Raw genomic sequence first — 27,493 nt, 5'->3', positions numbered from 1 at the left:
TTAGGTATAGCTAAGAAGAAGGGTTCACCGAGAGATTTATCTCCTCTTCGAGATTTTCCTCATCCTTGAAAAGGTCACCTCCTCGAAGAAGGTTGTTAGAGAGAATATTCCCCATATGCCTTACACATGGACTCCATCCTATATGATGAAGTGCCTATAAATAACACCCAAAGCTTTAAAAGGAATTGATTTTTGAGAAACAACTCTAAGGAAAGAATTAATTTCTCTTCTCCATTATCTACCTTGAGAGTGAAAATAGGAGATTCATGAGAGAGTATTGTTATTATTCTCTGTGCAACTACTTTATTTTCTTCTTCATCCAATCTCTTATCTCCATCATCTCTTTACTATTGTGTTTCTAGTTAGGACCATTGAATAATCTAAGCCTCTCATCATTTCTAGAGAATTCGAGTTTTCTTTAAAGATCTTCGAATTCTTTTAGAACACATTCTCGAAATCTCTCATAAAGTCATTTTATCCTTAACAAAAACAAATAAATAAAAACTTAAAAGTGGCTCTTGGAATAATCCTGCAACAAATAAAAACATAAACCGGCACTTGGTACAGCAATACAAAATTCAATTGTTTCTATTTCTCCAGAGATTGATCTACTTATAATTATAACACAATTTTACACACTCTTCACCTTCACCTTATATTTTATCACTCCTTTTTATTTAGCACTTACCATATTATCATTTTTTTTAATTATAAAAGTCATGAAGATGTCTTTTTTATTTGTACAAATCTATTAGTTTCGTTAGTAAGTAAGCATACCGCTTCCAGCACAAAAACAATAAATAAATAAATTTAAAAATGATAGAAATAGATAAAACATCACAGATGGGTCATAATAAGTCTAGTATTTCATACCAAAAGTGAGTTAATTGCAATTAGATCCATCCACACAAAGCTACAGCTTAACAAGAGTAAGGTTAGATCACCACATGCAAAACAACTATCATTGCATCAAGGTCTCATCTCATCATTCATTAGCTAACAATGAATTACCAAAAGTATAGTAACCAAAACCAGTTTTTTTTTTTTTTTTTTTTTTTGAAAATATACAAATAAATTAAATACAATTTGAAAAGGTACCTTCATAATTTAATGTTTTATGTAAAATATTGGAAACCCTGTCTAGCTGGTGTATCATATGATCCATCATCATCTCTCTTATTACTACATAAATGTTGCCAAATCTCGTCTCAACCTCTTCTATGCTCCCTCTTAGTGTCATCAGTTGAGGGGTTCTCCAATGAAGTGAACATGAAGTTGCCAGAAAACAAAGCTTCTTTATCTGCCCATCAAAAATCACATTTTGTCAGAAAATATGAAATTTCCAATATGTTTAGTCTATCTCAAGAAAAGTTCAACTGACATGCCACAAGAACATTTGCATCGAACAAAAGTTTGGCATGCATGGGACCATGCCCACAAATCTGACATTTCCAAACCCCCTACGGTGTAAAGGGATGTAAGTTAAAGTTTGGCATAACCATAACTTCATTTAGATGCCGATTGAATGGCCATTCATCTCAACCCAGGTTGCTCAGGTAAATGGAGGGAGGTTGCTGAGTAACACCTTTATCCACACAGGAATAATTATATCGGATAAGTCAAATTATCGAATGGCTCCTTGAAACTTTGATTATCTATAATGCATATAAATAGATAAATAGGGTGGGAAAATATCTAATATATAAAGAAAATTGATGATTATTTAAACAATATCCATTGTTTAATTTAATTAAAATCTACTCCAACAAATCTCTTGAATGAAAGTATATATAAGAGATAAAAACAACTTTCTAAAACATTTCTAGGCAGCACTGGAGACCAGAGTTCCCTAAACTCTTGTTTCCAAAGAAGTCCTGTTCCAACAGCCCAACAAGTCATCTACTTAAAAAGGACCATCCCTTTAGTGCGCCCCTCCTCGAATTATTCGGTCATGCAGTTCTTATAGAATACAAAGAACCATATGCATTTTGGCCACATCATAATTCTCAATCATTCCGTCTGACCATCCCAATACAATTTGGGGGACTTACATGTAAGTCCTAATAGGTGAACTTATTATCCAATAAGTTCTATGATAATTAATAGCATTTTTCATCAAACACTATTCAAAAAAATCACTAAATGTTAATTTTTCAACATCAGTTTAAAAATTGTCACAAAAATGTCACTAATTTAAGTTTTAGCGGAAGTTTAAAAAAATTGTCACAAAAAAAGTCACTAATTTTCAACTTTCAGCAATAGTTTGAAAAATTCGTCACAGAAAAACGTCACTAATTGTATGTTTTAGCGACAATTTATAAAAACCGTGATAAAAAAAGTAGGTTGTTGTCAATTTTTAGTGACATAAAAAATAGTCACAAAAAATTATTTTTAGCAACGATTTTACGAAGATTTATTTTCAATAGGACTTGGTGGGAATTAAGTCTAACTATTAAGACCTATTGATAGTTTACCCTACAATTTTTGATGAAAACTTTGAGAAAAAGCTTTTCTTTCAACTGTGTAGTGTGCACTGTCCTCGGCATCAACTACCTTTCCCACTTCTTCATTGAATGTCTCTTTGTTGTAGCTGTTTTCCCTCAATATTTTTTAACACCACCATTTTCCTTCCCTCTTTTTTCGGTGGGGGCAGAGGAGCAGAGGCGTGGTTTCAGTTGGTCAGGGTATTGTGCCAAGGTCACCAGGAAGGTCAATTGTGCCAACCATTAAGCTGACTGAAGTTCTTGCACATGGCACAAATAATCGCCCTCCAATTAATAATTTCATCCTGAAACAACATGCATGAAAGAAGGCAAATGGAATAGAATCATATCAAGATAAATGCAAAGGTAAGTGTACCTGTTAAGGAGAAGCAAGAAGACTCCCTGCGAACATATCTTGACATAGCCTGCATATAAATAAAAAATTTATTGAATTTTCCCTCTTTCTTTTCTTTTTACTGTTACTTTTTTCTCTGTCATTTTCCAGTAGATGTTTTGCCATACATGGAAAAAGAAAGATCTAGATGTGAATACAGAGAAAATTCAAGATAAAAAACACAAATAAAATTTAGGGTAAATTACACTAACCTCCCTTGAAGTTTGGAGGAATTACAGTAGCCCCACAGTTTTGGCTTAATTATACTGACTCCCCCTTTTAGCAATGTTAAAAAGATCAAACTAATACAAATAATGTGAAAACACAAAAATAAAGAAGGAAAAATATGCATTTCAATATAAAGGAGATAACATCATTTTCCCATCAATATGACCAACGAATTATTCATGAAAAAGAGGGTTAAGTGTTATGTAAATTAAAACCTGAGGGGAGCCCATTGTATTTATGCCAAACTGTTAGGTTTTTTGTATTTTCTCCAAACCTCAGGGGACATCAGTGTAATTTACCCTAAAATTTATAAATCATTCTTAAAGCCTGTTTGTGGTTGCTGAACTTCAACAGAGGGGGGGGGCAATTTTTTTGGCAAATTTTGCTTAAAAAGTGCCAAAATAGGCGCACGATTGGAATTGCTTTTTTTTTTTTTTGACAAGTACATTCAATTATATTCAGAAATTTCCATAAGAGCCATTCCTATCCCTTCCCAACGAAGCTTCCTTTGATATGAATGAATCAGGAATGAAGGGGCATGCAAGAGAAATGAAAGCCCCCTACTTGTGCATGAGGCCCAGTATATTGAACTCTCGATGACCTGCAACTCAAGATTTTGGCTCAAGGATTTATGGTTTAGGGTCTTTGGGTTGTGGAAGAAAGGTCAAGGATCTTACGCCACCCTAGCAATATATGCCACGATGTAGCATGGAGTATACATAATCTACAATCCAAGGCAGCTCCATAACTAATGGTATTTCACCCATCAGAAATAATCACATGATTCACAAATGATAAATATTCACTTTTAAGCACCCAATGTCAACTGCACTCCATACTGTAGTTTTGATAGCCAAACAGACAGGGTATCTCAACGCGACAGACAAAATGAAGCTACAGCCAATAAGAAGACCATTATATTTTTCATCTGACGTATCTCAACACGGAATATAAAATTGGCACGATGATTTACAATCCTCTACAACCATAAGGGTTTAAAACAGAAACTTGCCTGGACTGCACGCTGTCCAGCATCATTTGGTATAGATGAACCATCATCGGAGAAGACATTCCTGTGGCATAAATAAACATTAATGCAGATAGTTAAGCATGACAGACAGGATACATCAATGGACAATCCCTTAACCACATGGCAGTTCATTCTTAGCTCTTACTCGCACAATATATAAATTGTTAAAATTCACCTACTACACATACCACTACCACCTACTACACACTCACCTACTTCACCTACTCTCCACCTACTCCTCACCTACTCCATACCTACTACACACTCACCTATTCTCTTCCCACATCCTCTCTTCTATATATAGGAATCATTGTAATATATCAACAAAATCAATCAATAATATATCAATTTTAACATGGTATCAGAGCAAGGTTGAGAACCTAGTAATTTCGCTTCACCGGCGGGCGGCAGTCTCGCCTTGGCCGCCCGCCGGACCTCTACACATACCTTCCATCCGCTGCCACAAATCCCATAACTGAATCATCGGAATAGTCGCCGTCGTCCACGACTTCACCGGCGGGTCGAGCTGGCTCATTCAGCTCACCTCCGTCCTCTTCGCCAAGTCCGGCTTCGCCACTTGCGTCATCGATCACCAAGGCCCACGGCTCTCTCCCTCAACCTGATCTCTCTCTCTCTCAACCCTACTTTCTCACAGCATGGTTGTCTCCCCATCTTCTTCCTTCACTACTTCTCTAAACAGTTACAAAACTCTCTCTCTCGAGTTAGAGAGCTTCCGTGGCCTGTTCATCAAGCTTTGGCCATGGTGTTGTGTATCTAACTCCGGCGTTGATGCTACGGTGAGCATAACGATGCTGTGCTTCACGTTCATTTGGCATGACGTCCCCTTCCTTCTTCAGAGTCTCTGCCATGGCAGTGTACAAAATGAAACCGATTGAACCTGAGGGTGAAGAGAAACCAGGATGGCTTCCTTCACTCAACTTCTCAACCAGCTTTTTCACTCTCAGTGGCCAACAGAGGATGCTACCCTGTGATCTCTGCTGCGAGGATTTCTGCTCAGTCATACTAGATGATTATTATATGTGGTTTGTGATGTCGGCAAGCGTGGAAGGAGAAGGAAGCACGTGGAGATGAGTGTGCAACACGTGAGTTGCAGAGGAGCAGCCTTGAGTAGAGAGGAATATTAATCAATTTTTTAATATATCTCTCCCACCACCACAACATCTTTTTCGCATTATTATATCACCTAATCAATACCCTTATGTTTTCCACTGGCAGTGTCCACTTTTGAACCCCCCTTCTTTATTTATTTTTTAATCAATTTTTTTTTTGTGCCTTTCACCACCACTTTTGACCCCAAACATTTTTCACCCATCATTTCTCCTTCACCTTTTGCACCCCCACTTTCCTTTTCTTTATTTTATTTTATCTTCTTTTTTTCGTTAAAAAAAAAAAAATAGACGAAGACGGACTGCACACCAAACTCATTTTATTCATGTCGGGGCTCACCCCGATCACCATTTTACACCAAAAAAAAAAAAAAAAAAAGACCAAACAAAAACACAACCACACCCACAGTGAGATTTTTTCTTTTCCCTTCTCTACTCTACTGCAGGTCTCTTCTTCTTACTTTTATCTTGGGTGTCTCGTGCCAGTCCGGTCTCCGTGCTTCCTAATCCACCGAGCACGTTCACTCCCCCCTGCTCCTCCACTGCAGCATATGGCGGCCCTCCAAATCGGAACATAACGGTGGCCTTCCGCTTCAGCTCCTTATTTTCCGCCTTTAGCACACTTATCTCTGCTCGCGCATCCTTATACATGCGTTGGAGCAGAGCCAGTTGGGCGTTTAACTGCTGCACCTCATTTGTCCTACTCTGCAGCCGGTGCGACAAGTTTGTGACCGCCGTCATGGTCTCCACACATGACTTCAAAGTATACTGATTGGCCTCAATATCAGTTTGCACCGCCATTTTTTGCTCCACAGATCGCATAGGAAAGTTCAACGGAGCAAACCCTGGGGCGCTTGGTTGCGGTTCAGGGGCCACCGCACCAGTTATTTCTCTTGTGGACTCATTCAGTTCTGGAAAGAGCGTAAGCAGCCCACGGGAAGAGGAGGCCATGTTCTGGTTAGCTGGACGGGAAGAAGAGGCCATGTTATGGTTGCTGAGTGTTTCAGAGACGGGTTGGTTACAGAGTATTACAGAGTTTCTCTCTCAGAGAACGAAGAGGTTTCAACTAGTTTGTTATGCTTCCAAGCACAGCCTCCGCCTCAGTTTATAAAGACCCTGACGCAGAGACAGACACGCGCATCATGTGCCGCTCGGCGCTCGCCGACAACATGGGCGCGCCTTTTGATGGCACGTCTTTTGATGGCACGCCTTTTGATGGCACTCCTTTTTATGCATTGGGCACACCTTTTGAGGGTGCGACTTTTTAGGGGTCCGACAAGACTCTGTAAACTGTCCCGACATTGATTCCGGTTAGCTCCTTCATGGGTCCGACAAGACTCTGTAAACTGTCCCGACATTGATTCCGGTTAGTTTCTACAAGGGTCCAGCCAGACTCTGTAAACTGTCACAACAACTGTCACCACATTGTCTGCTACAACGGTCCGACATGACCCCATAAACTGTCTTCTACATCGGTCTGACACCGCCATACAGTGTCCTCTACAACGTTATGACACCACCATCCAGTGTCTTCACCAATGGTCTGACACGACCATACAGTGTCTCCTATCCTCTTTTATTTTTATGTATTTTCTTGTTTTGTTACTCTCTCCAAACTCAAGTTGGTTCGTTCCTATCCCCCTTGAGTTTGCGGGGGGCTGTTAAAATTCACCTACTACACACCTACCACTACCACCTACTACACACTCACCTACTTCACCTACTCTTCACCTACTCCATACCTACTATACACTCACCTATTCTCTTCCCACATCCTCTCTTCTATATATAGGAATCATTGTAATATATCAACACAATCAATCAATAATATATCAATTTTAACATAAATTTTGAGTTTTTATTTTACCAATGACTGTCAAACATTTCATCATTCCAATTTTCTGAAAGCTATTTACAAAAGCATGGATTCTGGAAAACAACACAGAAATTGCCATCATCTATCGACTTTGGAGGATAATTAATAGATCTACTGCTAGATTAGCAGAGCCACCAACCAAATTGTATATAGTTGACCACCCCTCAGAAGACTCCTTTTGCACTTAACCCATTCACGAGGCTCTTTCCAAGTTGAACCCTGCTAGGCATATCAAAGGAAATGATAGAAGCACATGTTTGTTCATCTTCTGCAAGGCCTTTCTACAGCATCTTATGGAACAAAGAGCCAGCAAACCCCAACCACAACTCCCCTTACTGCTTCCCTGCTTATCCTCTTTCCCTTCGACTCTTGAGTGATTACTATGCCTACCGCAGGTATGGGCCCAGATTCCTATGCAGCAGGCCAAGTAGTTGTCACATCATCTCCCCATCAGCTCTGGTCTCTCATTCCAGCCACTTCAGGAGACACTTAGCCCAATGGGATCTTGCCATTTGCAAATTATCCCTTCACGACACAGTTCCGTCAGCAGAGACTAATGTATGTGATGCCTATGCAATGCCTCAACCCCAAGCCAAGGTGCTCAGAGTCAATCTCCAAAGAGCTTCCTAGATGTGCTCGGTCCCCACTCCCTCAATAGAGAGAATAATCGAGACAATTTTCTGCCAAGCATGCTGATGCAGGATGAATAGGGACAGCACTGGATTTTCAAAACAGAGGTTATTTGATGGCCTAAACAGTGAGTAATTTATGGTTTCAAAAGTAAATTGAAGGCTAATAGGTAGGGGAAGGGATTAGGGTTGATTTGAGGGTGATTGGATGGAGTTTTGAGATTGACAAATACACTTTTAGAGGGCTGTAAATAGCAATCCGAGAATAGCAAATTGAAACATAAAAGAAGAAATGAGGAGAAAAAGATAAGTCTAGGCAACACATCTAGACTCAGCATCACACCTAGGGTTTGATTGCATCACACAATCTATAAAAAAGCTTCAAAGCTCTTTAACTTTTTATAAAATATCAACTCTATTGAATATAAGCATCACATGGCTTTATATAGGACTAGGACACTTCCTAAACCAACTAGAACTAAAATATGAAACTATTAAAATATATGACTTCCAAAACTAATTTAAGACTAAATAAGAAACAAAAACAAAGACTAATTAAATAACTTGACTCACAAGACGACTCATGGGCGACCCCTACAGCCCATGTAGGCAAATATAAAATTACCAAAATACCCCTCGCCTAAAAATCCTAGAAACATAAAAATAATCATAAACTAAAACTATAATAATATTAGAAACATGATTATATATGGTCCTACCGATTTCTCTTTGAAACCATTCCAATTTTCAAATATCGCCGCTTCTTTAAATTTACACTTCTTTGAGCTTCTTATATTCTGCATCACATGCATTTCCATTTGAGCCAATCTCGGACCTCCATCGGCCCAGCCAAGCAAATTATCCACATGAACATATTTCTCTTGTGGTTCTACGCTTAAGCTTAGGTCAAGAGAAGGGCCTAGGAACCCCCTTGAGGTTGGTGTCAGGGTCATGAGACGCTCAAGCAACCCCATGACAGGATCATTGGGGTCTTGTGGTTTGGTGACTAAGAACTGAGGGACCATCAAGTTACCTCATTGCATTCCCCACTGTAGCGACTTGCACCTTGTCCTGTCTTAGAGAGGGATCTCCAAATGGAGATAACTCTTGACTATGACAAAGACATGTTATGCATTCATACCTCTCAATACTAAAGGAGCACGCTTAATCACCATTGCAGTTGTTTATGGTTGTGTAGTGGTCATTATGTCCAGATCGCCAAGCCAAGAAGAAAGCACCACATGTATCTTTGTCCCCTTTATCCTTAGGCACATAAGTGAGATGACCTTTTGTGGATCAACCCAACTATACATAGACAGTCTCCACCATAAAAATAGGCACAACAATCTTCCACCATTCTCAAATTCAACACTAAATTTTCCAATAACTAGGCCAACATTTTGTCATCAAACCAACATTACAAGCTCTACCATATTAAGTCCGAGGCACAACATTCTTCCACCATTCTCAAATTGAACACTTAGTTTCCCAATAATAATAACTAGGCTGCCATTTTGTCATAGGCCACAATAATGATTTTGATGCCTCCTATAAACTTCACATACTCAAGACTTATTATTACCTTTTATGCTTCCAAAGTAATACCTGAATAGAAGTTCAGAATTTCCTATGACTAGCCTTATCTTTTTGTTATCAACTCCACAAATATTGATTTTAAACTGGTAAAAAGTTTCAGATAAGGATTAAAACTTAATTCAAATTGGTATGGGATTTATTGACAATAAATGATTTCTACGTTTCTAATGCACAAAACTATTGAAAATATAAGACAATGGCATAAGAAAACATTCAGTGTAAATATCAACTGAAAAATGAGAGTAGCCGCTCTAAAGTGTTCTTCATGCCAACACAAACGATTTATACCAAGGCAATGAAACAGTCTGACTCGGGTGAATGCCTCACCTCCATAGCACATTTTCCAATTCATGTTGTTTAGCTTCTGGAAGCAGAGCAGCATCATAAGCAACAACATTTCCATAAAATATCTTCTCCAAATCTTTCATCCATCTAGTCAATAGTAGGTTAACCTGCCATGCCAAGAGGAATAAATGATGTCCGCCTAAGATATAAATGTGTTGTAGATGCACCATGGTCTTACATGATAAAGATATTTTTCAACAAAAATTGAAGTGTCAAAAGACAATCACACAATTTTCTTCTAAACTCATTCCCGTGGCCTACCAAGTATATAGAACAACTATGAGATAATGCAAAGCATTCAAACATATATAACTTGGAATTTCATATGGAACCCACTTGGGACACCATCTTGTCAAGTTTAGAGCTATCAGTGTTCTTTTATGATTAATTTCAGGTTACTATGCCGCTGGCTAAGAAGCATGGACACGAACACATGACATGGACACGCAAATTTTGAAAAATGCAAGACATGACACATTAGGGACTCATGCAAAACTTATAATTCTATATATTTTCTATATGCCGTATTTTTAAATATTTATTATTTGTTTTATCAAATTTATCAACCTTAAGTAAGCTATTTTAGTAAAAATAAAAATAAAAATAAAAATAAAAATTATATTTTTTTGAAAAAATGGTCCCCAACGTGTCCTAGCATGTCCGACACGTGTCTGTGTCTAACACCTAGCAGACACCTGTACGTGATCTCCGGAGAGATGTTCGTGCTGCATAGGTTGCTGGTATTGTTTTCCTGTGTTTTTGGAGTAAAAGTTATTTCACTGATTTTGTGATTCTCTTCCTGGTTCTCTGCACTTTATGTGTGGCCTCTAACTGTTCCAAAACAGTTAAAAGAAATCCCTAGTATTTGAAGCATCAAGAAAGCTAGTCATATTCCTAAAACAATCTCCTTCTTCAGCTTCCTTTTCTTCCTTTCCTTTGAAGTCTGCGGGATAAGATTTAAGTTATTTTCATTAAATTGAGCATCTTTCTCCCTTCATTTTTGCATCCTAAAACCTAGTTCCGTTAAGTATATTTTCTCTTTTTTGGCTTTTAATTTACACTTCAAACAGAGAGTTCGGGTATTTTATTTATTTTCTCTGTATGACCCATACTCTAACCTTTTCAGGCCTCTCTCTCAAACGCTTAACATGCATTTACCATGTCAAACTTTTTGATATATAAAGATAACTATTCATTAAAAAAGCACCATCACAAGGAGGTGCAACCCTGTGCAAATATACACCATAAAAAAAAACAAAAACAAAAAAATAAGAAGGAAAAAAAAAAAAAACCTACATATCAACGAGGACATAAAGTTCTCCCAAAAAGTAAACAAAAGAAGATAAAGAAAAAAGAAAAGGAATAGTCGACCTAAACCAAACAAAAAAGTTATAGCATTGTTCCTTTTATTTTTTGGAAAATAGACTAGTATTGTTCCTACCAAGTTTTCAACCAAAAAATCAATCTCTCTATGCCTTCAACCAAAAAAAAGTAATCTTGAGAAAGGCCTTAGGTTGCCAAATCCCCTTCCCAAGGAAAAGCTACATCCCCATACCGACCACTGCTTCAATAGAAAGATGCTACCAAAAATATATCATCCTTCATTCCTCTCCAAACTAGAGTATCATCAATCCCTTTTGAACCCTTCTTCCCCGTAGCATCCCAACGAGAGCCACGTCACCTCCCAATCCTTGGAATGATCTCCATAAGATAAGATTCTAAACCGCTCCCATTTAAGACATATCCTAACAACCCTCCACCGAGGCATCAAAAATAACCACCATCCATCCTATACAGGTCTGGAAAAGCCACACTCAAACACCTTTGGCCACACCAAGGGTCCCGCCAAAATTGCACTCTCCTACCATTCCCCACTTCAAAGTATGTTAGATGAAAGAAGTCTTCCTTGACACTTATTATGATGACGCTCTTCAATAATTCAACACTATATCTCTGATTTTCCTTATGTCACTAGTAACCCAATTCTCCCAATCATAGATGTGCTTTCCATCCATCACCCTCTTCCACAAGCCCTCCCTTAGAGCTCCACAACCATTTCCAATCTAGTTGAATGATTTGCCTCCAATGGCTAGAGCTAAGCCTATAATCCAAGTTGGAGGCTCCTTTCATTTATACCTTCTCCAACCTGTTACATAAACAGTTTTTTTTTTTTGGTGGGGCGGGCGGTTTCAACTATTTTATACCTCAATAAACATATAATCATTTATTAGGATCCTTTGTAGGACTCTCTCTCTCTCTCTCTCTCTCTCTCTCTCTCTATTGACACAAAACCATACAATACATAAATTACGTTCCTTTTTTTTTTTCTTTTTTCATATATTTTTACATGATCATACCTTTCCTAGAAATCAAGATGAGTTTATTCACTGATTCATTTTAACTAAGGCCAAGTTTGGCATCCTCCAAAAAATCCAAAAAGTCAAAAAGTCACTATCCTATTTAAGTCACATCATCTTATTTAAGTCACATCACCTCTCTAACACATCACTTCAAACCCAACCCAAATCAAACCCATATTTCATAAAAAGTCAAAAAGTGCACTTATTTAGTCTTCCCAAACTTGGCCTAATTCTTAAAATGCAAATCTTCAACAAGTAGCAAAACTTTCCCAATCATAGAAAACATTCAGATTTCTAGATAGTTACATGTCCCAAACTTAGGGTTTCTCATAGTTTCTTCATTGACAAAGAGCATGATTCCATTCAACAAAACATGTTCAACCTAATAAATACCATGACTAAGAAGTACAGACACGGGCATGCCAACCCATATTTTTCAAAAAAAATGTAGGAAACGATATGTGGAGGGCACGCACAAAATATATAATTTTATACAAATATTATGTATCACATATATAAATATTTAAGTCAAAGAGAACAACTTTTGAAGTCTAAAAGAGGAGAATATGTATAAATTTACTTTGTTTTCGTTTTATCATTGAATTTGAAGTTATTTTATTCAAACTTACAATGCATTTCATGTGTGTCTAAGTGTTAGGAAATGTCGACAAGTATTGTGTCAATGTCAAACACAACACGTTACCTTCTTAGAAGTGTCCATACTTCTTAGAACCACGATCATTCCTTATGAGACATGCAAATCTATAGAATTCTAAAATAAATTCTCAATTTCAAAAAAGAACAACAATTTGGTAAGGTTTTTTGCTAGAAAGAAGCTAAAGAAAGAAACATTAAATAATAATGAATTTTAAAGGTTTGAAGTCAGCAACGGGATACAAATCACTAACCCCAGCCCTAGATACTCTCAGCTCAACATCATGATTGTATATCTCATACAAGTATTGCCCAAACTCAACACCTTCATTTGCCTCTTGTTTCAAACGGTGTAAGCAAAGCCACATGTGCAGCACAAGCAAAGAGAATGTTGTTTTGAAGGTCTTCTCCAAGCTAAATACTGCACGCAAAGAGTTCTATCACACAACAGTACATAAAACTCAAGGTAGCATGGAAGACATTAAACAAAAAGTAGGCATTATTTTCTTTGGTGATGATCATTGTAAAATCCACATAAAATTCACAGGGTGAATTTCAAGTTCTAAACAAAAAAATAACTTCCGTGCCACCAATCAAATGTTTGGGAATTACAAAAAAGTGCCAATCTGATTTATCTTTAGGGGTGGGAACAGATTATCTCTGGAAAAGAACCACTTTTAAGGTATTTCAATGTTTTACACATCTTACCTTCTACCCCCATTTCAAATATTTGTCCCTAACAAGCAAAATTTTTAAAGGCATATGCGTAACTCAAGGCATTTTACCCTTCATGAGGTGAGGCGTAAGCATTTCAAATTTTAAATTTTAATATTCAGTAAACAAATTAAATAATTTAAAATAGTGAAAAAAACAAAAAACAAAAACAAAATTAAATATAAATGTATATATACTTTTCTCCTTAAGGCATCAAACATTTCACTGCAGAGAATGAAACTTGCCTTCATTAAAAGTGAAATTGGCATTCTTAACTTTAGTGATTGAACTTCTCACTTGAACATTAATTTTGTATTTTTTGTTCATTGTTCATTTAATTTTTTCTGTAGAATATAGTCACAAAAGAGGTTCTTGTTTATTTTTGGCTTTTTGATGTTTAAACTACATACTATAACAAGAGTTTAAGGTACTTCTTCATATGTGTACTTGGCATAGGCTTATGCACAAAAGGCATACCAGGTGCACCTAAGGTGCATGGCTCACATTATGATGTGAAAACCTTTTGGGAGTATAGCCTAAAAATCAAAGCCTTGATGCATTTTACCTTAGCCTCGAGGCGAGGCGAGTATCGAGGCAAGCCTCAGTAAGCTTTTGAAAACTTTGCTGACAAGCAATCTCTCATTAGAAAAGGAAGCCATATGGCTAGCAAGTGATAATGATTTCCAAGAAAGGCTTCCATGTTGGCATGCATAGTGTAATGTTGTAATGCAGACATGGGTTCAAATCAATAGACTTTTACATCTTTCCTACCATATGGGCTTTCCAGGGAGGAAATGGTTGATTTTCATCCATTCATTTAGAATCCTCACCTCAGTTAGCAAAGCTTTCAAAACTGTTGTGGACCTCAACATGTGAATTATGGATGTAATTGTTGAAGATGCTCTAAAGGAAGCCCAACCTCAAATGATACATTGCTAATCCCCTTTTCTCAATATCAGACTACATGAAGAGGAAATCAAACATGTTTTGCGATAGAGCATAGAAAAATTAAATCTATCTAATTGTTACAGGAATTAGTTTAAAATAGTTCAGAAGATACAAAGTCAACTAGGAAACTGCTGTATGAAAGCTAAATTTGTTGTTCGTTGTTGTGTGGCTTTAACGATGCTTTCTTTCCAAATTCTTTCATAATAATTATCAGAAAACTTGACTAATCTAATGAGAAACATTTATATAGGTAACTTGACCACTATTCATTTCCCCTATGACATAAAATCTACATATATACACTACAGAAAATTTGCAGGCAATCTTGAGTTTGCTAAAGCAGCTGAAAAAAGATTGAATTGCTGGATAACCAGAACATGTAAAGACTAACCGTTGTAGATAGCAGGTTTATCAACTTGAGAAATGATACGGCGGTAAACCACATTTGCCCCTCGAATGGATTTGCTTTGTTTACTATAAAACAGCATCAGCTTGAGAAAAATATACCGGATTCCCTCATACTTTGGCTCTTCAACTTTTAGAGGGGAGTCAGGGGCCAGAGCCAATGAACAAGGCTTAGACCAAAACATCTTATTCAAATTCACCTGCTGAAAGAGTGTACTCTGGTATTCAGCACTAGAAAATTGAACAGCACACAACAGTATATCATCTAATGTAGATGACAAGAAGAGTCAGATAGTGCATGAGAGTTTTATTTTCTTTCTAACATCAATTGGGTATTACCAGAGAACATAACATAGACTTGATAACACAACCTTCAGTAAAAAAAATCTCACCATCAGACCACAAAATAGCTTATTGGTATGGTTGCAATTAAATTATACTTCTAAAAACAGCAATACATACCACATAAGCCAAATTATTTGTTTAGGTTTACCAGGCTGACAATAACTTTCTGTTGGGACAAAAAACAAAAAAATAACAAAGTTATAAAATATAAAAAAAAAAAGAAGCAATCAATATTTTGGGCCAGATAAGAAACACACAATGAAGATTTTTACCACTGTAGATGCCATCAAGAAGAGGCTATAATATTTTCCTTCACTATCGATATATAATGTACCAAAACATAAGTTAAGGAACTAGACAGTCCTCTTTTTTTTTTTTTTCCCTCCGCACACACAAGAAAGGTCCATTTTTACATCCTCAGACAAAGGCAATCTAACTGAACAAAATAAAATAAAAATAAAAATAAAATAAAAAAATAAGTGGTCTCCTTTTAGGTGTTTCTTCACCTGGGTTTGTAGTCCTTTATTGATGTCGCTATCTGTAGCAGCTGTACCCAATACAAGTTTTTCTTTACTCAGACCAAAATTTAATTTTCAAAATTACAGAGTATGATATTAAATCAAGATTGGGACAAAGCTTGTTAAGTCGAATAATCAAATTAAGCATGAATGAGTTGTTCATATAGGACAGAACAACCAACAGAAAAAGCTATTAACCACAATATAGATAGATTACAGCTATCCAGGACATTGAAGTTCTAAAATTAACGACTCAGTATCATCAAATTCTAATGAATTTTTTTTATAAGCAGCAAGTTCATTCAACAGAGAATCAATAACATTCTCACAAAATCCAAATTACTAGTTCTGAATTTATACCTCGGGTGTACTCACATAACCTTTCTCAGCAGAATCGGCTGCGATCGGCACCTCGGTGGCAGTGGCAGCGGCGACTTTGGAATAGCTTCGGCATGAGAAACCATGAAAATCTCTTCTAGTTACCATGTTGTTCTTGTGTGATGAAACCCTAGAGAGATAAGTCACAGCTCTGCTCCATCTCGGCAACATCGCAGTTGCAATCTGTCAAATTCAAAACAAACATTTTACCAAAAATGTGGATTGAAGAAGAACCATTCGTGAATAACTGTTGGTGCGTATATATGAAGCATATGGAGAACCTGTAAACAGAGAGAGAGAGAGAGAGACAGAGAGAGAGAGGGTTGTTGCTGCTTGTGATATTGGAAAGCGTTTGCTGTGGTTTTTTGTGATTTGTTTTCAACTTATGTGGTTTCGTAGCCCTTAAACCCTACTGATGAGATTTTGAAGAAAAGTAGAAAAATCCAACGCCGCACAATCGGTTGCCTTCAGTGTTGCATTCACTATGTTTGTCTATGTTTGTTTTGATTTTTCTAAATTAAGTTTTTTAAAATTTGAATTTTTTAATTTTTGTATTTTTTTTGTTTTTAATAAATATTTTTTAAATTTTAAATATTTTTTTTATTTTTTTAAATATACCGTAGTTAGATATATCTAAAATATAAAAAATTTATAAAAAAAATATTTTAAAAAATTAATAAATACATAAAAATACAAAAAAAATATATTGAATTTTTGTATTTTTTGTATTTTTGGTATTTAGTGAATTTTTAAAAGATTTTTTTTATAATTTTTTTACTTTTTAGGTGTATTTATTTAGGTATATCTAAAAAGTAAAAAAATTACTTAAAATATTAAAAAAATTTAGTAAAAACACAAAAAATAAAAAAGTAAAATTTTTTGAAAAGCATTTTTTAAAAAATGAAAACAAGCAAGCTGATTAATTTTTTTTCCTTCTCTCCTTTTTTAATGAGATGAGAATAAAAATACTATGATGTAGCATTTTCCTTCTCTTTTGCCTCTCGGGTTTTCTTTCTATTTTTGTATTTTTAAAATGTTATAATTTAGTCTTAAATTTTGTATAAAAATTAAAATTTTAAAAAAATAATTCTCCTTAATATTCACATGGTGCTTTATGGTCCTCTTCATTTTTTTTAATAAAAAAATATTTAAGAATTCTAATTGAGCATCTCTAATCCACCTTTAATAATGTAAAATAGATCGCACTTCTCACTTCTCATCTTTCCTTTCTATCTCTCTATTCTCCCTCTCTTTCACCTTATTAAAGGTCAAAATAAGCAAGATATATTAGGGAGATATAACACCACTCTTTTCATATAATTTACTAATGAAACCAATAGAAGAAATAAATTATTGTCCTCATTTTTTTCCTATAATTTACTAATTTTGACGCATTAGACTAACACTATATATCTTTTGTTTTTATTTTATTTTTAGATAAGGATTGTAAATTTAATCTTAACAACTCATCAAAATTCTAAACATGAAATTTATAAGAATTGTGTATATATATGATTATCAAATTTGCGTAATTTATTATATAATATAAACAGGTAATGGCCATCTATTTTGCAAGACATGTGCCATCTATTCGACCAATGCATTTATGATGAACTAGACATTCAAAATTTGGTAACCTCAACAAAACATTAACACGAAATGACGAACGAAAAAAAAAAAACCTACTTTGTTTTATGACTAGTGGATTTCTGTTAGGGATGGCAATCCGAAACCGGCCCGACGGTGACCCGACCCCCTGTCCCCGAATTTAATGGTTATTCACCGAAAAATATCCCCTACGGGCCGGGGACGGTATTCAAAATTTCATCCCCGATGATATCCGGGCCGGGGACGGGGATAGGTGTTTCAGACCGGGCCCCGCCCCCCGCCCCCGCCCCGCTTATTCCCGAAATAAAATTACCGTTTTCTCCCTACATATATATATATATATATATATCATATATGCCTGTATTTGTTTAGGGTTTCACTTTCACAGACACCTAACTCAGCCTCTCACACACGGCGCTCCTCTCTCCCTCTCGCAGCTCGCCACTGGTCTCTCCCTCTCTTTCATCTGTCACTGCCGTGCCTCCCTCCTCACCGGCGATCCTCCATCACCACCGAGCCTCTCACTCACACACGGCACTCCTCTCTCTCTCTCGCTCACCACTGGTCCCTCCCTCTCGCTTGCCACTGGTCCCTCCCTCTCTCTTTCATCTGTCACCGCCGAGCCTCCCTCCTCACCGGCGATCCTCCGATCCTCCCTCACCGCCGCTCCTCCGTCGCTGCTCTCTCTGTTTAGGTATCTCTCTCTCTCTCTCTCTCTCTCTCTCTCTCTCTCTCTCTCTCTCTCTCTAGGGTTTACATATATATATATATATATATGTCTGAGTGTTTAGATCTGAGTGTATAGATCTGTAAATATTTTGTATATTTGAGTTTAGATCTGAGTATATATCTGAGTTTCCATTTATTTTTGGGTCAATATTTTGTATATTTAGCTTCAGATCTGAAAGACATCATGGGAAGTAATGGTTTTATTTTATTTTGTTCTTCAAGTCTTGATTCGGATTTAAATTTAAAATGACAGAAAAGATAATTTTGTTTATTTACTTGTTTCGTTATAATCTGGTCTCTGGTTATTGAGTGCAGGTGTGGTTCATATCATTGGATTTTCAAAATATATATATATTTTACACTCTTTTTCATGTTTTTATTTTATTTTTATTTAGCATTTGTGCTTTTGATTTCTTGTTTGAATTCTGCTAAAAGATTGGAAATCTTGCACTATCAGAACACTAAAATGGTGTTGAACTTGTCATTTTTCTGAAATGGTGGTTATGTTGCTTCCTAAAAATTAGAATCATGCTGTCAGGAATATGTGTTACCTAACAAAACTACAAATGTCTCTCCTTCTAACCTTTATTGCAAAACATGTAGCATTGATCATTCATTTTCTAAAATTCAAGAAATTAAAATATAAAAAGTAATTAAATATAAAATAAATTGGTATATCTAATAATGTTATACATTGGGAAGTCTATTGTAAAACTTGTCACTTGATCAAATATTGCATTTTTGAAATTTTTTGAATGTTATATGAAAGCCTTTGGTCATATTAGAATGTGTCAACATTATTTATTAAATTCTGTCACTGCCCCATGTGGTTTGCATGAGAGTTTTGTGGAGAAAGTGAAAATAAGTCCCTGAATGGTAATTTTTTCTGTGAAACTTGCGAGAATGGTTTATTGAGAATATGTGAGACTAGGAAGAACACCTAAAATGTCATGTAGTAGCAATTTTTTGAAAAAACATCAAAGTATTTTACTTGTTATTTAACAGGAATTCAAGTTGAAGGAGATGATGGAAGTTGTGTGGTTTGCATGGGTATTGGAGAAACAATGTATTTGATTTTTTAAGTTGTAATGGATATTTTTTTTTTTTTTAATTTCAATTTTTGGGTAACCTATCCCTTGCGGGTTGTGCTTGGGATTAATTATTCTCTTTGCTACTTCTTGAATTTTCTTGTGTGTGTGGGCTGCTGGACAGATGTTTTGTTTTTTTTGTTGTTGCAAGATGTTTTGTGTGTGGGTTGTGTATGGGCTGCTCAATTTTCAGGATGTAATGGATGTTGAATTTTCAGAATGTTGCTACAGGATGTTTATTGATGTTTATTGAATTTTCAGAATTTTCAGAATGTTTATTGATGAATTTTTAGCATTAATTTTTAGAATTTTCAGAATGTTTATTGATGTTTAAATGGATGTTTATTGATGGTTTGTATTTTGCTTCAGGATGTTTTGTAAATGGATTTTTAATCCATTTCCAGATTCTTACAAAATTCTATGTTGCTTTAGTATGTTTTGTATGTTGCTTCAGATTTTTAATCCATTGTTTCAGGATGTAAATGGATTTTCAGGATGTTTTTGTAAATGGATGCTTTCAGGATGTTTTTGTAAATGGATTTTGTATGTTTGTAATTTGTAAATGGATGCTACAGATTTTTACATATAAAAAAAAATACCGGGGATTTTTCGGGGTCGGGGATCCCCGATTCCCGATCAGGGGGGGGATGGGGCCGGGCTATGGGTCTCCGTCGGGGATCGAGGACGGGGGGTAGTCTCCGGCCCCGCTCCGCCCCGTTGCCATTCCTAATTTCTGTGCGTGAAGACAAGATGTAAATTATATTGAAATAAAAATATAATTATAATTTATATGTATCATGTTGAAATTTGATAAAGACACTGAAATAATATAAAAAAAATATTATTCTTCTTAAATAACTTCTATCAATTTTGCTTATACCACATGCTCTACATAATTGAAATAAAAATGACAACGTATTGCAAATCAAAATAGTGAAAGCATATGTGCCAAACAAGTTAAGAAAAATTGTAAACATTAGACACAACACACAAATTGTACACTTGTTAACGCTCTATAATCTAAAAAAATATACTAAAAACCAAATAAAGTACATCAGCAAGTGCTATGCAATTTTAACAAATTAAATTAAAAATTACACATCAAAATAGTTGAAAATTAAACATAATTGAAACTAAAAATAACAACATATTACAAATCAAAATAGTGAAAGCATATGTGCCAAGCAAGTTAAGAAAAAATTGTAAACACTAAACAAAACACACAAATTAAAACTATTGTACACTTATTAACGCTCTATAATCTAAAAAAAATACTAAACACCAAATAAAGCACACCAGCAATTGTTATGCAATCTCAACAAATTAAATTGAAAATTAAATATCAAACAATGCGTACCAGCCTATACTATGCAATTCTAAACAAATCAAATAAATCAATACACACCAACCAGTGCTCTACAATCTAAAAAAAATGAATGCACACTAGCTAATATTTTATAATCTTAAAAAAAAAATTAATTAAATTAAACACCAAACAATGTACACCTGCTAGTATTACTGTTGTCAATCAAATTATAACCACATAAGCAAAATAAACATTATATTGCCATACACTTGGGTCAATAATATATGTACAATTTACAAAAGAGTCGATTAAAGCTTTACAAAATATGTGTATGCTTCAACCTAAAAGTATTTGGTTACACCAAGAAACAAAAAACCAATACTAATAAATATAATAATACAGCGTGTTCCAGATGGAACCGGTCGGATTGATCCACGCTTCTCTAACCGGTGCCCGAGGTATCAAGCCCACCAGAAGACCTGCACAAGAGTTCAAAGGGGAATGGGAAGTCCCCCAGTGAACCCTCCGACGAGCAAGTTAGAAAGAGAGGTGAAATGTAGAGATAGATTAGAGATAGAAAGCTTAACCTTCTTCTTATCTTCGACGTCTGGTTATATTCTCTGGTAATCATTTCATTGTCCCTTTCGACCTGTCGCCATGGCCGAAAGTCTATGCTCTAGCTTGCCTTATTCATGGTGAGGCCGTTCTGTCTCAACGAAGAGGGGTTATCGCAATAAATGCTGTAAGGGCCATCATTAATGGCTGATGTGCAGTGCAATAACTTTGCAGGATCTTTGTCTGCTTATGTGGCTTATCCCTCTCTTGCCACGTGTTTAGATGTTATTGGTTCTTAATGCCATGTTGAGCTCCAGCAACGTTGGGCTTTAGTATTTGAATTATGTATTGGGCCCTAAACGGTGGGCTATATCCTCTATGGGCTTACCCGTGTCAGTAGTCCCCCATTCTCGAGTGCAGCTTTAGTCCAACAAAGGGAATAATGAAGAAAATGGTGGTTGTGAGAGACTATCGGGGAGAAGGTCGACCGAGAGGTGGGCCGACAGCGTGGAGGGACCGACCATGAGGAGGGCCGACCATGAAGGGTGACCGAGTGGAGGGACCGACCACGAGGACCGCGAAGGGTGACCGGGTGGAGGGGCCAATCACGAGGAGGGCCGATCGCAAAGGGTGACCGAGTGGAGGAACCGACCACGAGAAGGGCCGACCGCGAAGGGTGATCGAGTGGAGAAACCGACCACAAGGAGGGCCGACCGCGAAGGGTGACCGAGTGGAGGAACCGACCACGAGGAAGGCCGACCGCAAAGGGTGACCGAGTGGAGGAACTGACCACGAGGAGGGCCGACCGCGAAGGGTGACCGAATGGAGGAACCGACCAAGAGGAGGGCTGACCGCGAAGGGTGAGTGGCGGTGCGCGGGGCTCGAGAGGCGGCGGGACACGTGGTGAAGTGAAGTGGAATAGACAGGGAAGGGGAAATGGGCAATGGATCGTGGTGGTACACGTGGTAGAATTTCGTAATGGGGAAGGTTAGGCGTTAAGCAAGAAATGAAGCGATAGGTCAATATAGGGTGTTGAAAAGATAGTTTTGGCGGATTTTTGAAAATTTTCAAATTGGCGAAATTTAATTGTGACCCTTGGAATATAGGCAAGCCTTGGTCTTTTGATATCATCCGTTTTACTTATCTTTTTGCAAAAAACCAAAATGTTCCAGAAGTAAACGCTTTTGTGTCGAATGATACACCTTTGCAACATTTTGTGAACTTTCTTGTGCCCGCATCCGAAGCCATTCATAGACACACAAAAGAAATGGCCCAAGAGGAAGCAGCAACCGCAAGGGTTGATCCGTTAGGCGACGACGATGCGGTGGATTTGGCGAAAAAGTATCGTACGGAGCATAGGAAAGGAGGGGTAGTTGGTGAGGCGGTGCGGGCTCGTCCAAGGACGATGATTGTAGCCGCGAAACCTATTAGTCAAGTGGAGCCGGACCACTAGCACACCAAACCGGACATATCTATACTCACGGAGGAGGAGTTGGAGGGAATAAGGAGGAAGTACCAAATTCCCTAAGAGATAGGGTTAAGATTGCCCACATCCAAGGAAAAGGCGTCGGATGTGCGGCCGGGCGAATTCAACTTGTACGAGGAAGCGTTGTAAGGGGGTTTAAGGCTACCTCTCCCCCAAGTAGTGGTGGATATATTAAACAAGTTAGAAGCGGCGCCAGGGCAACTGATGCCGAACGCCTGGAAAATAGTAGTGGCCTGCGTGAGTGCCTGGCTGCAAGCGACCGGAGGGACGACAATGACAGTAGAGGAGTTCTTCTCCTGCTACAAGGCCTCCGGTCAGCAGGATTGTAGCGACCCTAATTTTGTTAAGTCATTTATTTATTATTATGATTATTATTATCTTATTTTATTTTTGGTTTCATTTATTGTGTGGTCGCGTGAGAATTTAATGTGATATTTAATGAATTTAATGTGGTGATTAATTAATTTAATGTGTTATTTAATTATATATAATTAATTTAAATATTTATATATTTATATTTGTTATATATATATATATATAAAAAGAGGTGTTATATATATAGATATATATATATTATCTTATATTTATATTTATATTATAATTATGTTGTATTACATAATACAATATGGTAGTCAAATAGGGTTTAGGAGTCAAGGGTGGAAGAAAAAAAAAAAAAAAAAGGAGAACAGAGTTGTTTGCGGCGGCAAGCTCCAGAGAGAGAGAGAGAGAGAGAGAGATTGATCATCAAAGAAGAAAAAAAAGAGTGCTGTGTGTGTGTGGCGTGGAAAGTGAAGAAGAAGAAAAAGAGAAAAAGAAAAAAATAGATTATGATTTTATTTTGGTGGCTCCATTAGTTTTTCAAATATTTTTTTGGATCTTCAAAAAAATATGGTGAGTACAAAATTCACTTTTCTTGATTTATGTTTAATTCGCTGTTTTATTTATTTATTTATTTTTAGTTGTTTGACGTTAGTTTGATTTTGTTTTACATAAAGATGATAGATTAATTTTAATTATTTTGATTAGTTGTGGATATAAGATTTAGGGTTTATAGATGATAGATTGATTTTAATTATTTTGACTAATAGTGTATGTAAAGTTTAGGGTTGATACTAATTTATGTATTTTTTTTATGACTTTAGTATTGGAATAATTTGGCATGGTTTGTAACCGTTCTTTATTTAAGTTGTTTTGACTAGTTGTTGCTACCTTAATGTTGAGGTATTTGTTAGTTATGAATTTATAGTGGATGGTTTGGTTGGCGTTTTAGTTTTTTTTGTTTCACCCCTAGGATTTGGATGATGGAATATTAATTGGGGTTTAGTCCTAATTTAATATTTAATTGTCCAAATTTTGGGGCGTGACAGTTTGGTATCAGAGCTCTAGGTTACCCTAGACTTGTGAGAGTTTAGGTGATCCTCGGATTGTGGAAACATGGGTTAACTGGTTTAGTTTGGTGGTTGAATTTATTCTAAGTATTTAAGAACAAATTCTTCTTATGTGTTTAACTTGAAGGTGATGGCTGGAGGGTATCTTTAATTTTTTTTTCAAGAACCCATTAGAGTACTTTTTGATCATATCTAGGCAGTTTCTAGAAAGAGAACGTATTGTAACTACCTCCTTGTCTAGACCTATTCGTGTTGAGACCCCTTTAGGAGGGGCAGTTACTCTTTATGAGATGTGTAAAGATTTTGAGATTGACTTTGCGGGCAAAGTCTTCTATGCGGATCTAATTGTGTTAGGGTTTGAGGGGTTTGTAATTATCTTGGGTATGGATTGGCTGCGAAAACACTTTGTGGCTCTAGATTGTGTTGGAAGGACTGTAAATATAGGTATTCCCAGTATGTCACAGCTTACCCACACTTCTAACAATGGAGAAGAGTCGGTGATGATGAGTTTTCTGTGCTCGGTAGAAATCCCTAAGCAGGATATTAGTGAGGTAGATGTGGTACGTGAGTTTGAGGATGTATTTCAAGAGATACCTGGACCTCCACCTCGACAGGTAGTAGAATTTCGCAGTGACTTAATGCCAGGAACTGCACCAATTTCTAAGGCGGCATACAGAACAGCGCCTAAAGAGCTTATGGAGATAAAGAAGTAGTTGGAAGAGATGCTTTAGAAAGGGTTCATTCGTTCAAGTAACTCCCCGTGGGGAACACCTGCGATCTTTGTCTCCAAGAAAGATGGCACTCTCCGTATGTACATAGATTACAAAGAGCTGAACAAGGTGACTATCAAGAACAAGTATCCACTACCTAGAATTGATGACTTGTTTGATCAATTGAAGGGGGCAACCATTTTCTCTCAGTTTGATTTCAGAACGGGTTACCATCAGATGGGTGTGTCAGATGAAAGTATACCGCTTACTGCTTTTCGGACTCGATATGGGTTGTACGAATTTCTTGTAATGCCTTTTGGTTTGAAAAATGCTCCTGCCTATTTCATGGACTTGATGAACAAAATTTTTCAACCGTATCTAGATAAGTTTGTGATTATTTTCATAGATGATATCCTAGTGTATTCTAAGAATGAGGAGGAACATAGAGAACACTTGAAAGTTGTATTGCAGACTTTAAGGGAGCAACAATTATACGTGAAGTTCAGTAAGTGTCATTTTTGGGAGAAAGAAGTTCGATTTTTGGGGCATGTTGTGTCCAATCAGAGAATAGCGGTGGATCCTGAGAAAGTTGTTGCGGTCAAAGAATGGAAGCACCCACGAACCCTACAGAGATGAGAAGTTTTTTAGGACTAGCTGGTTATTATAGAAGATTTATAGAGAAGTTTTCCACTATTACAGCACCCATGACCAAGTTGACCCGCAAGAATGTGAAGTTCATATGGACAGATGATTGTGAGAAAGCTTTCCAGAAGTTAAAGCAGCGGTTGACTACAACACCGGTGTTAACTATGCCGGTACAAGGGGAAAGTTAGTAGTGTTTACTAATGCGAGTGGAACTGGGTTGGGATATGTATTGATGTAGCATCAAAAGGTTGTATCTTATGCTTCTCGACAGTTAAAACCTCACGAGAGATGATACCCTACTCATGACCTAAAGTTGGCGGCAGTTGTTTTTGCGTTAAAAGTGTGGCGACACTACTTGTTTGGGGAGCACTTTGAGTTATACACAGATCACAAGAGCCTCAAATATCTCTTTTCTCAAAAAGAGTTGAATATGAGGCAACAGAGATGAGTTGAATTTATCAGTAGTTATGATTTCGAGATCCTTTACCACCCGGGGAAATGAAATGTAGTCGCTGATGCACTTAGTCGATAACATGGGATTATAGCTTCTTTGATGATTCAAGAATGGAAGTCCTTGGAGTTAATTTCGATGCATGATATTCAACCAATAGAGTATGCAGAGAAGGCATACATTGGTAGTTTGACCGTGCAGCCGACGTTACTGGGTAAAGTTCGTCAGATGCAGAATTTAGATGGGTTTCTCGTTAGCAAGCTCGATGACCTTGTAGTGGATTTGATCGATGATTGTCCTACTGATTGGTCTGTGGACTTAGATGGGGGATTGCGATTCAAGGGCAAGTTGTGTGTACCTAATATTATTGAATTGAGGAAAGAAATTATGGATGATGCCCATAGGTCTCGATATACCATTCACCCTGGTGGGACTAAGATGTATCATGACCTGAAGAGGACGTTTTGGTGAGAAGGTATGAAAAAAGATATAGGAGAGTATGTTTCTCGATGTTATGTGTGCCAACAGGTTAAGGTAGAACACCAACGACTGTTTGGACTTTTGCGGCCTCTTGAGATTCCTACTTGGAAATGGGAGTGCATCTCTATGGATTTCGTGGATGGATTGTCGCGGTCTAAGCGAGGCAACTTATTTTATTTGGGTGATAGTGGATCGACTCACCAAGTCTGCTCATTTTATTCCTATCAGTGTTCATCGAACTACGGATAAACTAGCTAGGGTGTATATTCAAGAGGTGGTGCGATTTCATGGCGCACCAGTTTCTATAGTTTCGGATCGTGATCCATTGTTTGTGGCAGAGTTTTGGGAGAGTTTTCAGCATGCTTTGGGTGCTAGGTTAGACTTGAGCACGGCTTATCATCCCCAGACAGATGGGCAAACTGAGCGGGTAAAGCAGATCTTGGAGGATATGTTGAGAGCTTGTGTTCTCGATCTTGGCGGTAGTTGGGAAGAACACTTGCCATTGGTGGAGTTTGCTTATAATAATAGCTATCACTCTAGTATCGGGATGGCACCTTTTGAGGCTTTGTATGAGAGGCCATGTCGATCACCTGCATATTGGATGGAGGTAGGAGATGTACCGTTGTTAGGGCCAGAGTTGGTGAGAGAGACCACAGAAAAGCTGAACATTATTCGGGAACGTATTAAGACTACACAAAGCTGTTAGAAGAGTTATGCTGATAAAAAACGTAGGGGGGTTGAGTTAAATGTTGGAGATTTTGTGTTTTTGAAGGTCTTGTCGATGAAAGGTATCATGCAGTTCGGAAAGAAAGGAAAGTTAGCACCTAGATTTGTGGGACCATATGAGATCACTGAGAAGATTGGTAATGTGGCTTACAAATTAGCTCTACCACCTGCTTTAGTTTTGATTCACAATGTGTTCCATGTATCTTTATTACGGAAGTGTGTACAAGACCCTTCCCAAATAGTATCACCAAAAGTGTTGGAGATTAGTGATGATCTAATGTATGTGGTGCG

The 27,493-nt window shown here is 37.1% G+C and overlaps 2 protein-coding genes across 10 annotated transcripts; one reads left to right on the top strand and one right to left on the bottom strand.

The window, feature by feature from the left end:
- Positions 1–935: 935 nt before the first annotated feature.
- LOC114307335 (ubiquinol-cytochrome C chaperone family protein) lies at positions 936–16,526 on the bottom strand. Of its 9 annotated transcripts, none has more exons than XM_082878978.1 (9): positions 16,312–16,499; positions 16,013–16,213; positions 15,252–15,300; positions 14,776–14,992; positions 12,977–13,143; positions 9,691–9,815; positions 4,118–4,178; positions 2,860–2,908; positions 936–1,300 (listed from the first exon to the last, which is right to left on the bottom strand). In XM_082878978.1, exons 4-9 carry the CDS (start codon positions 14,972–14,974, stop codon positions 1,209–1,211), a joined length of 693 nt encoding a protein of 230 aa, XP_082735104.1. In that variant the 5' UTR covers positions 14,975–14,992; positions 15,252–15,300; positions 16,013–16,213; positions 16,312–16,499; the 3' UTR covers positions 936–1,208. The 9 variants fall into 9 exon arrangements, 8 of the variants coding, with proteins under 8 accessions (XP_082735104.1, XP_082735122.1, XP_082735111.1 ...); XM_082878996.1 differs by having other exon boundaries at positions 16,028–16,213; positions 16,312–16,404; XM_082878985.1 differs by having other exon boundaries at positions 14,776–14,989; positions 16,312–16,386.
- A 6,057-nt stretch (positions 16,527–22,583) lies between these two features.
- Positions 22,584–24,903, top strand: LOC145799627 (uncharacterized). Its single transcript, XM_082889246.1, has 2 exons — positions 22,584–22,751; positions 24,391–24,903. The coding sequence occupies exons 1-2, from the start codon at positions 22,584–22,586 to the stop codon at positions 24,901–24,903; spliced, it is 681 nt and encodes a 226-aa protein (XP_082745372.1).
- The last annotated feature ends 2,590 nt before the right edge of the window (positions 24,904–27,493 follow it).

The sequence above is a fragment of the Camellia sinensis genome, chromosome 1, assembly GCF_055761805.1.
Source record: "Camellia sinensis isolate YWXY chromosome 1, ASM5576180v1, whole genome shotgun sequence".
NCBI lineage: Eukaryota > Viridiplantae > Streptophyta > Magnoliopsida > Ericales > Theaceae > Camellia > Camellia sinensis.
The sequence above is the reverse complement of the archived record's forward strand: the minus strand, read 5'-3'. Positions and strand labels throughout refer to the sequence as shown.